Source organism: Misgurnus anguillicaudatus, chromosome 1 (genome assembly GCF_027580225.2).
Source record: "Misgurnus anguillicaudatus chromosome 1, ASM2758022v2, whole genome shotgun sequence".
NCBI lineage: Eukaryota > Metazoa > Chordata > Actinopteri > Cypriniformes > Cobitidae > Misgurnus > Misgurnus anguillicaudatus.
The window spans coordinates 13,270,744-13,288,716 of record NC_073337.2 but is presented as its reverse complement, the minus strand read 5'-3'; the positions used below and the strand labels follow the sequence as shown (position 1 = coordinate 13,288,716).

Below are 17,973 nucleotides of genomic sequence, written 5' to 3'. Positions count from 1 at the left end.
TGTGACACTGTCTGTGAAATCTAGACTAAAGTCTCACAATCTAATGTTCAGGTTAGAATCATCAAAGTAATATTAAATAGTCATTCACAAGAAAATCACTTTAGCTGGGTGTTCAAAATTCTTTTTTGACAATGGTGTCCCATTTTGACACTAGCTTATGTCACCTTTTTGTGTTTGTAGCCCTGTCTGGTTTGGATATTTATATGAAATTTTATGCCATGCTGATAAAGAACTAGGCTTGGATAGAGTGCTGATTCAGTTGTCGAGTTTTATTTGTCAAAGTTGACTTGACAGATAGCACTGTTGTCGCTATACCCTTTCTTTTATAACTGTAGTGGTTATGGAATGATCTCTCTTCCCAGCGCTGCATAGTGAAGTGATCAAAAACCAACCTGACAGCTGGCTAATGGGTGAATTTGCAGCAGGGCCACTTTCATTACACAGCTTCTTGTCTTTGTGTCTCTTGCTTACCCCCTCTTTCACCCCAGTTTTATTTTTGCCATTTATCTGTGACGTTCCCTTTCGAGGGAACTTGCGCTGCATCGCCAAAGCTAGAGAAACAGAAGCCAGCAGAGAAATAAGAGCATTTGTCCCCAGAGTACATTGGAGAAGTGCTTTCAAAAACAGAAACCCCAGCCTCTTCGAGGCAGCATGCCTTTCTTTTGTGACCACAGCGAGCTGTTGTCATGGAAGGCCACATAGTCAACCTATGTCCAAACCCCTCATGCCACCAAATATTCAAACATCATGGGGATGGGTGTGCACATATAATCGGCAAATGCCCAGGGTGGAGCAGACACTCGCAAGCTATCTCTCCCCTGCAGCATCATCACGTTGGTAGGGCAGGATTGGGCTTGTTTGCATACCCTGGCTGTCCTGCAGATGTATCAGGTGGACATTTAAAAAAAGTCCAGCTGAGGTCAGGATTTGGGGGCTGCTGGGCAGGAGCAGCCCTCCACATCATAGAGAGCACACCAAAAACAATGGCCATCCCATACCCCCCTTTAGAGACACTGGGGGTCGGGCTGAGGATCGTCACCATAGCTAAGAAGGCTCAGGTGAAAAAGAAGTCCAGAGGGACATAGCTCTTTGTCTTTGAGGGTAACCCCATCCCGAGTTCAAGAGCACCTCAGTACATTGTGCCCAACTCTTCTCTGTGCCCTTGGGGAGCCAGTCTGCTAACACAGCCACAATCAGTGCTTTGGGGTGCAACGGTTTCCAACAAATAGGTGTTTGTGTGCAGTGCACCTAAGACCTTCCCCTGAGAGCAGTTGAATCCTGCCAGTTTTATTCAGGGCGCAGGCACGTCTGTCCCCTGTTTGTATTGAATTCATTCTTTTAGCCATAGGCAGAATGAAGCTATGTCAGTCACACACTGTAAAACAGTTTCACAGACTGTTAGGACTGATAGCTGCAGCATCCAATGTGAAACCTTTGGGACTGCTTCACATGAGACTGCTACAGTGTTAGCCCAAAACCACAGGGTTTTCTCCATGGGGTTATGAAAGACCATGTGGGTCATAATAAATGTAAGTCCATCAGCTCAGTTGGTGCATAGATTACCTAGAGGTGTTGGTAGTCTTTCACATTCTTACACACCTTTTTGCAGGGGGCTTTGCATGCACCTATTGTTCAAGCTGGCGTGCAATAATCTTTTGTGGGCAGAGGGAAAGCTGCTCTTGCACAAAGCAGTATACATTACCAGGTGTCTGAATCAGGGAGCAGACATCCGGTCAAGATAGATGCTGAGGCCCAAGAAGTGGAGACTTCACCCAAAAGTGGTGGGGCTCATTTGGATAATCAGGCGGAAGTGGATCTGTTTGCGTCTGAGAAACGACACACTGTCCACTCAGGTTTTTTTTCATGCACCCAGCACCGCTGGGAATGGATGCTAGGATACAACTGAGGCTATGCCTGTATGGTTTTCCACCAAACGCTCGGTTCCGGGGAGTTCTGGAGAGGGTTTGACTGTTGCTGGTGGGCCTTGTTTTGGCCAAACCGGTTATGGTTCTTAGACCTGGTGTCTCTCCTCAAGAGCCCACCTTGGAAAATACCTGTAAGGAGGAACCCTCTTTCTCTGTTGGGCAGTGCAAGTTTTCACCCCCCGCCCAGAGCTGTGGGGCTCGTAGACTCCGGTCTCCCAGCCGAGGTTAAGAAGACCATTGCTCACTCCAGAGCTCCATCAACTCTTTATGTCTTAAAGTGGAAAGTCTTCACTTCTTCACTTCTGTATGACCCATGTAACTGCCAGACTGTTACAGTTTTGGAGTTTTGCATGAAAAAAAATCACTGCAGGTTAACTCCTTCCACGCTGAAGGTTTATGTGGTGGCTATATCTGCTTACCACACTTCTTCACGTAAGCAGTGCCTGGTAACTCTTTCCTATGTGTAACTCGAAGGCGGAGGCCTGTGAGCTGTACCAGGGTCCCAGCTCGGGACCTGGCTATTGTTCTAAATGGTCTATCCATGGCCCCATTTGAGTCTATTGAGACTGTTTCTGTCAAGGTTGTTGCACTTAAGACAATGTCTGTTGGCGATCACTTCTTTAAGAAGAGTTTACAACCTTCAAGCCCTGTTGTTTTTCCCAAAATGTGAATAATTTACACCTGGGATGTTTAAGGCTTTTTTGTACTTGAGGCTCAGTTATGTGCTAAACTCATTCACCGCCATTGACGAGTTATCTCGTCATTTATAAGTTCATATTTAACTAATAAGTATGCCTTTCTGGACGAATTTCAAAGTGAAAGACCGCTTTTATCCACCAGACGGCGCCAAAACGAATTTATCAAAAACGGAAGTTAAAAAAATATAACGTTTTATTTTAACTCTCTTTATGTTTGATAGTCATTCTGAGTCTGAACTCTAACTTAAATTTCTTTACAAAAACGCAATTTTTTAAGCTTTTTGCTCAAAATGTTGTATTTTTGAAGAGAAATATCCATATTTCAGTGGTTAAATTAAGTAGAAAAAGTAAATATATAATGAAACGTTTTTTCCCCATTTTGTTTGTTTGTTTGTTTATTGCTTGTTTGAAAGCAGAGGCTGTGTTCTTTAATTTGATATAATTTGTATGTTTATATATTTATAGAAAATAATTTTTCCTGCACGGAATTTTGTGAAAATTTTGTTAAAATCACAAAAATGCAGGTGGGCAACTTTTCTCAAAAAGGCTGGCGGTGAATGAGTTAAAGTACTAACTAATGTGCCACAGACTATTGTCTTACATGCTTTTGGTCCTCCCCTGTTTCGGGATCAAAACCAGAAGCTTAATTTGGTGTGTCCAGTGCAAGCACTGGATGCTTATGTTCACAGATCATCTTTGTGGAGGAGATCTGAGCAACTTTTGTATGCTTTGGTTTGCCCAAGAAAGGTCTTCCAGGGACCAAGCAAACTTTTAGTAAGTAGATGGTTGGGGTTATTTCTCTTGGTTACCAAGATCTCTGGACAGCCTTCACCGATAGCCATCAGAGCTCATTCTGCTTGGGGTATGGCAGCCGCACCTCACGGTTAATGGTGATTACAATGATCTTTGTGTTATTTTTTGCTTCCAGCAATCACTTCATCTGTTTTTCTTCATTGTTGTTGTTTAATTTCTTAATTTCTATAGGCCATCTCATTAAAGTTTCCTTCACTAGATTCATAAATAAATTCAATCCTAAAATTAAAGAGATAGTTTACCCAGAAACTAATATGTTGTCATTTTTCCCACCCCCATATCATCTCCAATTCCTTGCTTCGTTCTTCAAAACCCAAACCTGATTTTTTTAAATCAGTGCTGTTTTGGGTTTTTCTGTTTACTATGGGAGTGGATGGTGTGAGTGAAAGGAATTGGAGATCACACATCAAAAGTGTTAAACAAATATCTCCACATGTCTCGTCCCATATTTTTTACTGTCCTAAGGGTATAGATAGGGGTCTGGTGAAATCAAACTGAAATATAATCTATTCCTTGATAAAAAGTGTTGACCTGTGTCTTTCTTTCTGTTTACATTCTCTGTGCCTGAACTGTTGTTTAGGAAGTTTTAGGATGTTTCAACGATGACAGCTGTAACAATGACATTTTCCACAACAAGAAAGTAGAGGAGTAAACAAGGAGCTCAGATGCAAAAGCCACTAAATGCCAAAAATTAGAAAACGATATTAACCGAATACCTTTGGCACGTATGATATGTTCATCAAAAAAATAAAATGATGAAAGGTAGTAAGTAGCAGTAGAGGTTTGTTTGATAGTAACAATGTTTACCTCACTAAAACTATCTTTACTGATATTTGGCACTTGCCAATCACTTATTTTTGACCTTGTTTGTACCAATAAAGAATTCTTCAAGGCTGGTTGTCGACTCTGTGTTTGAAAGCAGTAGTATTCCCAGCTCATGGCTTCCTCTGATAAGAAACTCACTGTAGCTTGGAGCCTAGGTTCTATTCAGAGAGAACTTAATATTCCCCAGACATATCGCTCTTTTCCCACCTAGTCTGTGACAAATGTAGATTGCAGAGATAAGACGGCTTTTTGGTGTTATTCAAACTTCTCTCAGGGTGTTTGAATGTTACCGTGACAGAGATTGCATCAGTTCACTCACTCTTATCGCATGGTTTAAAATGGCGGGACTTTAATGACCTCTAATCTGAGCTCACCCACAAAAGCACAAGACCTCTGACAGCTGACAGAAGCACAAAGGGAAAATATCAGGTGAAATTCAGTATTGGGTATCAGCTAAGGTCCTTAAATTAGCTTTCTGACCATTCCAGACAGATTCCATGTTGGGTGTAACTAATTACAAAGTAATTCGTTACTGTAATTTAAGGAAGGGATTAGTTTTATTTTTCCAGTAATTTAATTGCAGTTACTTCTGATGCAATTTAACTAAATACTGTGTATGGAATGTAGAACAATTATATATAATACAATAATACAACGTTAAAGTTTTTTATGTATCTCTCTCACTTTAAATACTTTGGGGACTTAATAAAAGAATACTCTAGTGTATATTTCCAATTCCCACTACTAACTGGTTGATTATTAGCATTAATATAACTTATTGGCTGTTTATTAATACTTTAAAAGCACATATTAATGCCTCTGCAAAACCTTATTCTACACCCTTAATCATACTCAATTTCTACCAAAAACTTAAACTTAATGACTACTTTACTAAGAATTAATAAGCAATTATTAGGAGTATATTGAGGCAGAAGTAGTTAATAGCTAGTTAATAGTGAGAACTGGACCTTAAAGGCGCTCTAAGCGAATTGACGCGTTTTAGACCATAAAACATTTTTTGTTACATACAGCAAACATCTCCTCACTATCTGCTTGCTGCCTGTCCGCTGATCAAACTGTAAAAAAACGTGATCTCTGTAGACAGCTCAGGCTCGACAAACGGCAATATCAACATAGTGGCCAAACCTAGCACAACAAAACATAACAAAGTGTTCCAGCCAATAAACGACAAGAAGGATTTGGGGGTGGGGGTTGGGCGCGTTCATGAAAGCACGGACGGGAGAGGGAGGGGGAGGCGTTAGCTACGCTCCGTTTTTTTGAAAACAGCTCAAACATCAACAGGAAGTGATGTCGCACATTATTCGCTTAGAGAGCCTTTAAAAAGTGTGACCAGAATTATTTATGTACATTTATATGATTTATTCGAGCCGTTTCAAGCCCATCTTTGTATCATTTACTAAATAGAATTTAAAGGGTAAATACGTATTGAAATACTTTTTGAAGAGAGTAATTTGTACGGTTATCTAATTACATGATTAAAGATGTAACTTACCCAGCACTGGATTCAATGAGTGACAAAGCAACTTATTACTCTTTATAACTTGGAAGTTGTAATGTTGGGGCCAACAGTGGAATCTTATAAAGTTACAAAAATGTAGAATCTGTGTTATATTAATACAAAAACCATAGACGAAGTTCTTAACTGAGTTTGACATATTATCTTGACTGTAGCGTTGGGCTGCTTACACAAAGCGAGAGAGAGACGAATCCATATGTAGAGTGTTTATTATAAAATCCCAGAAGGGCAGGCAAACAAATCCAAACGGTAATCCAAAAGCATAAATCAAAGATACAGGCAGGGTTCAAAACCATGAGCAAGAATACAAAACAGACCATGAAACAAGAAAAAAAGACTATGAATGCTCGGTATGCAGTGTTAAGCTGGCAATACTTTGCAGTGAGATGTTGAAGTTGAACCGGTTATATAGTGACAAACAGGAAGTGGAATGTGTGTGACATGACATGATTTCAAAATACAAGACCTCAAACAAACTTCAAAATAAAAGACCTAACAACAGAATACAAACAGAACACAAGACATAACCCTTACATCAACCTTATCTTGTAGCTTTTAAGAGTTAATCATAATTTTGTGCAAGGTACAAGGCAAAATATTGTCAACAATACGTTTTATTTTACTGTTTATTATTAAAAAATTAAACCAAACCATCACTACAACCCTATAGTTAGTACATGTTGTTATGTATTATTACTCAGTACTTAAATGTATAATTACAATATAACAAGACACCACAAAATAAAGTGTAATCATTAATTTAATTAAATGTAATAAATACATTTATTAAAATGTAAGAAATACATTTCTTAAAATGTAACAAATACATTTCTTAAAATGTAACAAATACAATTATTAAAATTTAATGAATAAATTTATTAAAATGAATTACACAAAATAATATTTAGAGTGAGTACAGAAGATTTTTATACCTGAATTGTAAATGTTGTCTAATTAAACCAATTCAAACATGACAAATAAGCGTGATACACTTTAGCTTCAAGACTTATTGCATTTTTATGGTGGGTTAATTGCTCTGGATGCTGTATCCAGTGTATTGATTTTAATTGGCAAATTTTATTTAGAGTTTCCGCATGAAGCCATTCAGTAAGTGGTAGACTGGAAAATTGGTTTGTCTCAGCATGTCATGATATTTAGCAAACTTTGATTAGTCTTTGCTATTGATTTAATGTCATGCTTGTATTCAGAGTTTACTCGTGTTTATCACAATGTCTCCTTATCTTACTTTGCTTCCCTTTTTTCTTTGCAGATCGAAATGTTAGAGCACAAATATGGGGGCCACCTTATCTCACGGCGTGCAGCCTGCAAAATCCAGACGGCCTTTCGCCAATACCAGCTCAGCAAAAACTTTGAGAAGATCCGAAACTCCCTCCTTGAGAGCCGCTTGCCACGACGTATCTCCCTGCGAAAGCTGCGTGTGCAAAATACAGAGGGAATCTCGGCTGAACGGGCACTGGCTGAAGGCTGTAATCTGGCAAGTATCCCATTGGTCCGGTCCCCATCCCTGCCCACTACAGTGGGAGGTACTCTAACTGACCTGGAGGATTCATTCAATGAACAAGTCCAGTCTCTTGCCAAGTCCATCGATGATGCACTCAGCAACTGGAGCATGAAGACTATGTGTTCTCTTCAAGAAGGCGGCACTTATCAGTTTAGCTCAGAAGCCTTTAGTACAGCTGGTGGCAAATCTGGGGTGGCAGGGACAGTTCAAGAAGGTGGCCCCATGAACCCTGTTACACTTCAGAGTGGAACAAGCCAAGTGGAAAACTCTGAGAATATGGCCCGTAGTGCCAGTAAACTAATGATGGCCTTCCGGGACGTGACGGTTCAAATAGACAGCCAGAACTTTCGCATGTCCTCCTCAGTTTTGGAATCCTCCGCTTCCGTCTCTCTCGGTAATTGTGTCCAGCAGGGGGCCATGATTACCGAGAGCCAACAGCAATCTCCAGTTAATGATGCAAACAGTGAACAGTTGCTACAAGGACAACCACCACCACCACCACCTCCACAGGATCTAGCTTCTGCATCTTTAGAGCTGGATGTTGATGAAGTACCAGATGGTGACTTCCCAGCCCCTCCACCAAGTGAGGAGGAACTTGGGGAGGAGGCATGCCCTCTGGTCCTGGAAAATAAGGAAGTTCTAGGGTCAGAACCGACAATTCCAGCACAGACAGTAGTAACTGCTGATACCTTGTCTCCACCAGAGCTTGCAGAGACGCTGGTCACCCCAACCGTAGAGATGCTGGAGGCAAAGCGTATTGAATCAGACATGGCAGACAACAGCTCAGAACAGATGAGCAGCAGTAGCACATCCACATCAGCGCGCTCGACTTCAGAGGTCTCATCCAAAGAGGCTCTGCAGGCTATGATCCTGAGCTTGCCAAGATACCAATGCGAGAACCCAACAAGCTGCAAATCTCCAACCCTCTCTACTGATGTAATGCGAAAACGCCTGTACCGTATTGGTCTCAACCTCTTCAACATGTGAGTACCTAGAGAGCCTCTCATTTCCAATCAGAAGGGTCTTTGAATGCTGGTAGAATGGCTTATTGTTATGGTTACAGTACCCCTTACATTTTGCCCATTTAAAGCAACAAATTCAAGATTTTTAGGCTATAAAAACCTTTCTAGTCTCATTTCATCAAACTTTTCTCACCTGCCACTAATGCAGCCACTTTTCAAAACCTTACCACTCTTTCTGTCTCCCTTTCTTATATCCTTTCTGTCATCCAGTTCTATCCCCAGCTGTGCCTAACACCCTCTCCCTGATTCCTGTCACCTTAGGTTTCTCTGACCATATAAATAGCCCTGCTTTTTTCAAAGTGCAGTCTCATTCCTCTTTTCCTAATGTCATCTTGCGCCATTGCACCCAAAGAGACACTTTTAGCCAGGTTTAAGCATTTGCACTAAATTCATTTATAGCACAAAGAAAAAATTGAATGTGTGGTTGGTTCCATCTGTGTATGTGTTTGTGTGCGTTTGTGTTTTAAGAAAGTAACACTCTATTATGTGTGTTGTCATGTTACACAAGAAATATTTGTCACTTTTTTCTTTAATGTATTTCATTATTGTTTCATGTTATTTTGTATCACCTACATGCACCTTCTCACCAGCAAAGCTGAAGAAATGCAGCTCCATTATATGAATCCCTTTAGCTTTTTTCTGCAGTGTCACAACTTCTCAGATTAAAATTCTGCTCCCGCTCTATTCTCTATGTGCAGCCAAGATTAACTTGAGAGAGAGAGCTACAGAAGTGCATTATATCCAACCCAAGCTCACTCGCCATACGTACGGGCCAGATTTACTAAACAGGGCAAATTAGCGCAAGAACGCAGTTCTAAAAAAGCGCTGATGGTAATGGTAATATCTGGGGGTTATTTACTAAAAAAGCCCAAAATAAAAAACGCAGGCACAACAGCTGATTTTCATAATGACCAACGCAATCTACTAAGAGCAGCGGAAATTAGTTCAGGGTCACAAATAAGAGCGGATGATCCTGCAGGTGCAGGTGATCTACTGACGCCTGATGCACTTGAGTTCAGCACCACGGATACTTCAGCTGAAAATTCAGGTTGTGAAATCCCAGCCAATGAAGCCATAATACACTGAAAAGACATTTTTAAACATCTGCTATTGTGTGACTTCTCCTCGTGACTTCTCTTTTATTTCCTTTAGCAAATAAAAAATAACATGGCTTGGCAAACAGTATTTTTAAATAATATGTTCCTCTGGCATTCCCAATATACTGTTACAAGTTAAAATAATCCTCTGCCCTGTACCACACACTCTCTGATGCCTCTCCTACTAGCAACAATTGCAGCCATTTCAAAATGATTTTTAGTTGAGAAGTTGCGCTTTAAAAGTGTATATTTGTTATTTTTCTTGTCAAAAATGACAATCGTTTTGTTAGATAAAACCCTTATGCCTCGTTTGGGATTGTTTATAGTCCTTTGAAACTTATAGTCCTTGAAAGTTAAGTGTTAATTGTTGGTGTCTATTAAAGTCCATTAAAATGAGAAAAATCCTGCAATGTTTTCCTCAAAAAACATATTTTTTTCTCGACTGAACAAAGAAAGACATCAACATTTTGGATGACATGGTGGTGAGTAAATTATCGGGATTTTTCTTTTAAGAAAATGGAATATTCCTTTAATATTTATTTGGATCCCTATTAGCTATGCCCGAAATTAGCTAGGTCCATTAGCTAGGTCCACAAAACTTAAAATCCATATATTTTATATACAAAAACTTAATATCCATATTTTCAACATTATTCTATCACAAGATACGCTCTAGTACAGTATATTTTAAGAGAAGATTTACAATTGCATTTAATGCAACCAAAGCAAAAAATTAAGTCTTTGTTCTGCATTAACCGATATTGACCTGGCAGGTGGACTTCAATGTCTGTCATTTGTAAGTACTTTAAAGCGTGAGCCAAAACCTAAAGATTAACAGCCTAATTAAAAGTTCTTCAACAACTACACAAAAGCCATCAAGGGAACATGACTTTTAAAAAGTTGTAAGCTTATTCAGATGAAGCAGTGATTTTCTGTAGGCCATTAAACCGTCTGAGATCTTCATGTAACAGCTTCGGCCTATTTTCATTTTTATTGCTAAGGTGAAACACATTGTTCCTGCATGTTAATGAATGTTCTTTGTACTGAGAATAATCACGTGCATGTACTAGCAGAAACAAATAAAGGAACAGAAGATGCAATGATTCACGAACTACCACCGCTCAGTAAAAATAAAGGTGTCCCTGATGTAACTTACACATTGTACTTGATAAATAGGCATCTATCCACTGTGTCTCTCTCTTCATTAATCTACTAATTTATTGCCCACTATTTCCATATGAAGCATTTTTGTACTGCATTTTTTTTTTTTTTTTGCAAAAATGTAACAAAAGGGATTTATCTTTTTTATAGAGGGTGTGTGTGTGTGTGTGTGTGTGTGTGTGTGTGTGTGTGTGTGTGTGTTAGCTTATGAACAAAGGTAACAGATATTAACAACATGTTGCCGTTGTATAACTTTGATTGGGAGAATCTAAATCATGCTAGCTTTATGCTAGCTTCATGTTAAACATGCTAACTCATGCTAGCTTCATGTTAGCTTTATGTTAAATCATGCTAGCTTCATGCTAAATAATGCTAGCTTTATGCTACATCATGCTCAATCATGATAGCTTCATGTTCAGTCACGCTACCTTCATCTAAAGCCCTTTGGGCAGGTTCCTTGGTCCAGGATGTTTGTGATGCATAGGGTAACCATACATGCATTCTTCCCAGACACGTCCTGGCCAGGATTTCGGGTGCATTATATTTGTCGACCACATATGTCATAGAGGATTATTATTATTATTATTACAGAAAAGCAACCGTTACATTTTAAGGTAAGAATGAAACTACAATTGTATGTCTTATGTTTTTAACTGAATGGTGTATGCGGTCGACAAATACGATTTCCGGAGGACGCAACGAGGTCCTGGCCAGGACGCGTCGGGGAGGAATGCCACCTATGGTCACCCTAGTGATGCAGCAGGCTGGTCCTTGAGTTAGATCTTATTTCTATTCCTGGATCTTAGGTGCTTAGGTCTTAGTTGTGCTTTGTACACACAGTAAAGATTGGGTATAGCAATCCCAAGCATCACTACGGCGACTCAGCGCTAGTTTGAGGAACGAGAACAAGAATGCTGCATCTGCCTTGCCCTACTTCCTGTGTCCCTGTTATGCTTTCGTTGGCAATATTTCAGATAGCGAGGGCGTTTTTGAGTTTGCATTTTCTACTTCCTGGATCTCGCATCACACCCCACCATTGGTTAAATTTGATACACATTCACATTCCATGTGAAACCTGTCAATCTTCAAACTGTTTTAAAGGGGACAAATCATAAAAATCTGAATTTTTCCGTATTTAAGTGCTATAATTGGGTCCTTAGTGCTTCTATCAACCTAGAAAATGTGAAAAAGTTTAACCCAGTAACTTGGTTTTGGTAAACCATTCTCTGCAAGCATCTAAAAAGGAGGTCATCAAAATTTGTCGCCCCTTGTGATGTCAAATGGGGATTATACCGCCTCTTAAACAGCACTATCCAACCATTTAGTGCAGGGATCAGCTCATTTGCATTTATAAGGACAGACTCAAAAACGACACTTTTTTTGCTCACACCTACAAAGTGGCACTTTTATCATGTTTTAATAAATTATCTATATGGTATTTCGAGCTAGAACTTCACATACATACTATGGGGACACTAAATATTTATTTTTATTTTATTTTAGACATTTAAAAAAAGCCTTGTGAAACGTCCCCTTTAAACGTTTAGATCAGGCTTTGTCAAAGTTTCTTTACAAACTTTTCTGTATAGTTATCATTGCAGTCATTTACACTATATATTCCTCTCTAATTTAAACATTTTATTAAAGTTATTTTGAAGTATTGTTTCATTACTTTTTGGGTGAACTCTTTAAAAAAAACTCTGGAACTCTGAAAGACCACATATATCACTAAGTAATCGGTAATCTCTGTTTATGCACTACTTACTTTTAATACCAAGAAAAAACTAGTCTCTCTTTTGCCCACACCGCATCACCTCAAATACCCTGGCAGATAAGGATAAGCCAAATTTTAATCAAATTGATGTGCTTCAAGTGAGTGAGAGGGAGGATTGTCATTAGTTCCAGCAGTTCGTTTTCAGCAGGATAAAACCTGTGACAGCTCAGACTGAATCTAAAGCAGGTGTGTGTATGAGACGAGACGCTAGGCTTGAATCTGAGTTTGGATTAAGGGAGAGATTTGGGGACTGGGGTGTGCTTTCCCTAAATAAGTAATTAAATAAGGAGGGGGATTTTGGGGGCTCTATGTGTATGTGTTGAAAAAAAGAGATTTAAAGGACAAATAGAGGACATTTGAGGCCTGAATGAGGTGAGAGGTGTTTACCTTTTTAAATTGAGTTTTCACCTGCCCCGTGAGCAGAATAGGAATTCCACCAAATAGGGAGGAAAAAGGAAAAGAAGCATTACTGTCATGTGTCTGTGATAATGTTCATGAAAAATCTGACAAAATTTACCTTTATGAAAGTTTGGGAAGTCATTGGTAAAAATTATATATAGAAATATAGCTGCAAGCAGCAATACTAGGGTCAAGCCGAAAGGGCACAGGAAGAAGTAAATTTGAGTTTAGATCAGCAGTTTAAAGAACCTAAGGAAACCTTATGATTTCAGATGAAAGAATATAAAAGTTATCAACAAAAAAGCTGCTGAAATCTCTCCATTAACAGTGTGTCAAAACACAGGTCACAAAATGTTACAGTGGTGTTTATGAGTCAAAAGAGCCCACCCTCATGTCTCTACAATTTTCTGATGCAAAGAAAAGCTCTTGCAAAAACGGTTTAGTCAAAAAAGCACACCCCCATGTCTCTACGATGTTCTGATGCAGAGAAAAAGTTCTTGCAAAACAGTTGCTACGATATTCTCATTGGTTGCTAGGGAATGAATTAGTATACACCAAAGATTATACTTCAAGCAATGAAAGGAATCATTTATGATGACTCATGATTTTAGATGAAACTTTGCAGTCGTTTTTAGCAAAACTGTGACTGTGATACATCTAGCTAATGTGATGACTATACACTTTAGTTTAGCGAACAGTTGTATGACCATAGGGCTTGCTTGATATCAAAGGTTTTGTTTAATTATGAGGCGAACTAGTGGTGCAAGAATACAATTTCTTTAATGTGGCCTCAGACTCTGATCATAAATAAGCATATCAAATCTGGTCTAAAATTCACATTTCGTTGCGGAGTTATAATCATTTAAAGGTAATAATTTTTAGTTTTTTGCTATTTTCGGCCATTTCTGATGGAATTTTTTAATATAATGCCTATAAATAGGTTTTTGTTCAAAAGGTAATGTATTGTTCTTCCTATGGTGTTTTCGAGTTAATCGGAATAACGCTCAAGAAAATATTTGCGCATGTTTTTTAAGTGCTATTTTGCTGCGCAGGGGTATCCGTAAGGCGAATTCTGGCATGTTTGGTATCGTTGGACTCGGCCACTATTCAGGACTCCAAGGAAACAAGTCCCGTGAGAATATGTCGATCGCAGCCAAAGTTATAAGCATGTAAAACATTTGTCTTACCACTAGGTGACGCTGCGACGAAACTGGGCATGCCCCCTCAGTTCCTGACTGGCATCACAAGCACCAAGTGTCGTGTCAATAGGCTTAAGTTTGGCAAAGATACAGCCTCAAATCCGTTTTTTAGCTCTCTATGTAAAATTTGTTGACGCAGTTTACGGAAACGGATTGACGAATCAACACGAATTCCATTGCCTTGAGTGTCTGTAGATGCTACATACCGATTTTCGTGGCAATCGGGCAAAAGCTCTAGGACGAGTTCGCAAAAGTAGGTTTTACTAATAATTCAAAATGGCGGAAACATTTTCATGATGGAAAATGACGTCATAGGGTGCAGTCAGAAGAAACAAGAATTTCGTTTCTAGGATTTACGGATCAGAAGTTATAAGCAATAACGTAAGTGCAATTTTGGACTGTTGGTGTCGCTAGCAGGTTTGAGATTTGCTGGGGATATTATTTGGACTGTCCTCTATCAGTGTGTCAAATTTCATAACTTTCCTACGTACGGTTCTATGGGCTGCCATAGACCGCAATGGCGGAAGAGCAAGAATAAAAATAAAAAGAAAACTATCGGATAAAATAGGGGTCTTCGCCCATTCTGGGCTTAACCCCTAATTAGTAAAATGTTCCTGTAGCTCAAATAGTAGAGCATTGCATCAGCAGCATAAATATCATGGGTTCGATTCCCAGAAAAAGAAGACTGTCTGTGATCGCTTCCAAATAGCATTACTTTCTGTGAAAGATTCATGTTTAATGCAGGGTTTGTGCCTTTGGTTCACTTGCTCACTCCTTTCACAATACCAGAATAGACCACTGTAGATATTACATAAAGTTTTTTCTCTTCCTCTCTGGGTTTGTGGAGATGCTGTGTTTCTTCAAATATCTTTCAAATATCATATTTTTGTCATTTTAAAATTATAGGAGTATTTAAAACAAAACAATAAAGATATCAGTCAGATAAAACCTATGTCAGTCTACCAATAAAATATTTTTCACCTACTAAAAGCCCACGGTGGAGTTGATATATTTATTAATAATGATGTACAAAAAACAATCAAGCCGGTCAAATCCCAACAGAAATGCATTAAAATCTGCTACTTGTTTAAATAAATAAATATTCAGACCACTACGCCATGTTGTTTTTAAATCCATGAGTGAATTTTCCCACAGTCAGTCCATTGCTACACACAATTTTTTGTGCTTTTTAAACTTTAAACAAACCTTTGAATATAGTTAAATTAACTGAAAATGCAATATAAGTGATGTGATATATGCAGTATTACAGCAATATAGTACTTATTTCTTAATATAAACATACAAAAACAGCATGACCATTATAACCATCAACTGCATGTCATTTCAAAGCCCTTCAAATAAAAAGAAATAGTGACAGGTCTTGTATTGTCACTGACAAACAGACAAACTACATCATGTTATCCTCAGATAAGCTTGGCTGTGTCCGCAGGGCTCGCACATTTACTATTCCAGGTAAATCAATGTAATGAATAGGCAGGAGAAGTGAAATGGGGAGATTGAAGACTGCAGTCAGGACAACCAGGGAATGTGTTTCTCAGCATGTGTATGAATGAAAGTTTAACTGGCCCTTCTATAAATCCATATACTTTTTCCAGAGCAAAGACTCAGGAATGCTGACTAAGAGGATAACGCAACTCAATATAATAAACCCGAGAAGCTTCTTGCTGTCCTTCTTTGTCACTTTTAGTGTCTGAAAGCAGACAGTCCGGTTATTGATAAGACACTTAATGGAAAAGTAGAAGTTGTTAATGCCCGTCGGACTTCCGTGAATGGAAAGGTGTCTGCGTGATTGTATGAGATTGAAACTCCTTTCAAGAAAGCAAACCACAATGGGCCGTGTAAAACAAAAATAAAACATTTTACCATATAGGGATACCACTTGCCACAGACAAAATGACAAAATAGCACCATGCTAGGATGTTCTGGGTTATACAGTATCACATTAATGTATTTTGCCAACGCTTTTATCGGAAGTGCAAGTTATACATGATTTGTAAAGTGTGTTTTACCTGGGAATTGAACCCATGACTTTTGCAGTGCTAAAGCAATTCTCTACAAATTAAGCTACTGTTCAGTTAGTAATACAGGAAGTTTGATCACCTTATCATCATACTTCTCAAAAAGTCATTATTTGATGTAAAAAAAAAAAAAAACAGCAAAAACCAGCTTAAGTTAATTTGCTGATTTTATCTGGTTTAAGGTGGTGGTAGTTTCTTAAAGCTTGTTCCCCCAGCCTGCAAAAGCTGGTCAAGCTGGATTGAGCTGGTCGGGCTGGAAAAATCACCAAAACATTATTCTTTGCTTATTATCTGCCAAATGCTGTTCATATTATTGCCTTTTGCAATGTTAATATTGTAAATAATGCTGTATTTATGTTATGTCATGATTACCTGATGACAATAATCTTACATTTACAGCTAAAGGCTTTCCTAACTTAGCATGAGTTTCCTGCAATTGGGTCAACATCCTCAGACTCAGTATTGGTTTCCTTGGCAACAATCATATTGACAAAATAAATCAATACCACATTGTTGTTGTGTTACCACTAAAATCCAACTTATTAGATAATATTTCACCTCAACTTCACAAAATCTATAAAGAACAAAGGGCAAACGATGAGGTAACTTGATGGCATAATTGTCAGGGAGAGGGGTCAGAGTTTTCCTAGTTGTAATTATGAATTTAGGAAAGATGGTTAAAGCATGCAATTACATTATTTTAACATGACTGCAACACGTTTTCATACTGTAGTTGCTTTTACACATGCAGACTTCCTGTAAAACTAATGAAATTTTGTAACATTGCCGGAAAATGTAGGCATTTGGCAGGTACATCTTATCATGTATGTTTATGTGTAAATGTTATGATGCAGAAGTACAATTACTAGACCAAAAGTGTAAAAAAAATGAGTAAAATGAGTGTTTAAGTTTCTTCCTTCCCCTGACCTGTACCGTTTCTCTCTTGATCAAACAGAAATCCAGACAAAGGTCTTCAGTTTCTCATCTCTCGTGGTTTCATTCCGGATACGCCCATAGGAGTGGCCCACTTCCTGCTTCAAAGGAAGGGCTTAAGCCGGCAGATGATTGGCGAGTTTCTTGGCAACAGCAAGAAGCCGTTCAACAGAGATGTGTTAGAGTAAGTATATGAAGATTGTTTTGTCATAATCCATATTTTAAAAAAGATCTAAGAGAAGAAAATCGACAACAATAGAATAAAGGGGAAGATTTACACTTTAAAATGTATTTGTTTTTCTCTCCGTGGATTTGAAGAGCCGTGGCATCTTTTAATGAGATCTCCATTGGCTGCTGAGCTCATGCAGTCGAACTGCAGAGCTTTGCACTATGAAATGTTACACTCTCGAGACCTCTTTGCCCAATCTGTGTGTGTGTGTGTGTTTGTGTGTGTGTGTGTGTGTGTGTGTGTGTGTGTACACTGCAATATATACAAGTTGTTTGAAATGCTGCAATTTCTACTGTGGCCCCAAATGAGTTAATGCACACATCCACTCATATGCCCCTGTTAACTGATGTTGCTTTAAACTTTCTAGATTGACCTAGTGTATGACATTTATTGAATTTCAGACTTCTGTGAAATGTTCTTCCTATTTGATGATTGCTCCACCCTGTACAGTGTTGGGTTAGTTACTCAAAAAAATAATACATTACTCATTACTGCTTACAAAAGTAATATTACTACTTTACTTATTACTCCCAGTAAGGAGTGCATTGCTGACATTGTGACAGAAAGTAACTTATAACTAGCCATTATTTTGGAAGGTAACTGTAATATTATTACTTTTTTTTTTAGAAATTACAATTTGCCAGGGAATGTAATATTATTACAGTTACTAGATTACAATTTACAAGTAGCTAGTTACTAGACGTTTGAGAGGTCATTTTAGGGTTTTTGATTGTGATGCCATAGTTTCACTGCACTGTAAAAATTGCAGCATGTTAAAACAACTTTTTGATGTTGTGGTA

General features: G+C 38.5%; 1 protein-coding gene across 4 annotated transcripts in view; it reads left to right on the top strand.

Annotated features, from left to right (window-relative positions):
* iqsec3a (IQ motif and Sec7 domain ArfGEF 3a) overlaps window positions 1-17,973 on the top strand; it is a 187,109-nt gene that overhangs the window by 83,394 nt on the left and 85,742 nt on the right. For all 4 annotated transcript variants that reach the window (XM_073866681.1, XM_073866700.1, XM_073866689.1 and 1 more), the window contains 2 exons: window positions 7,069-8,303; window positions 16,967-17,128. In XM_073866681.1, coding sequence (XP_073722782.1) covers window positions 7,069-8,303; window positions 16,967-17,128 — 1,397 coding nt within the window. The remainder of the gene's footprint in view (window positions 1-7,068; window positions 8,304-16,966; window positions 17,129-17,973) is intronic.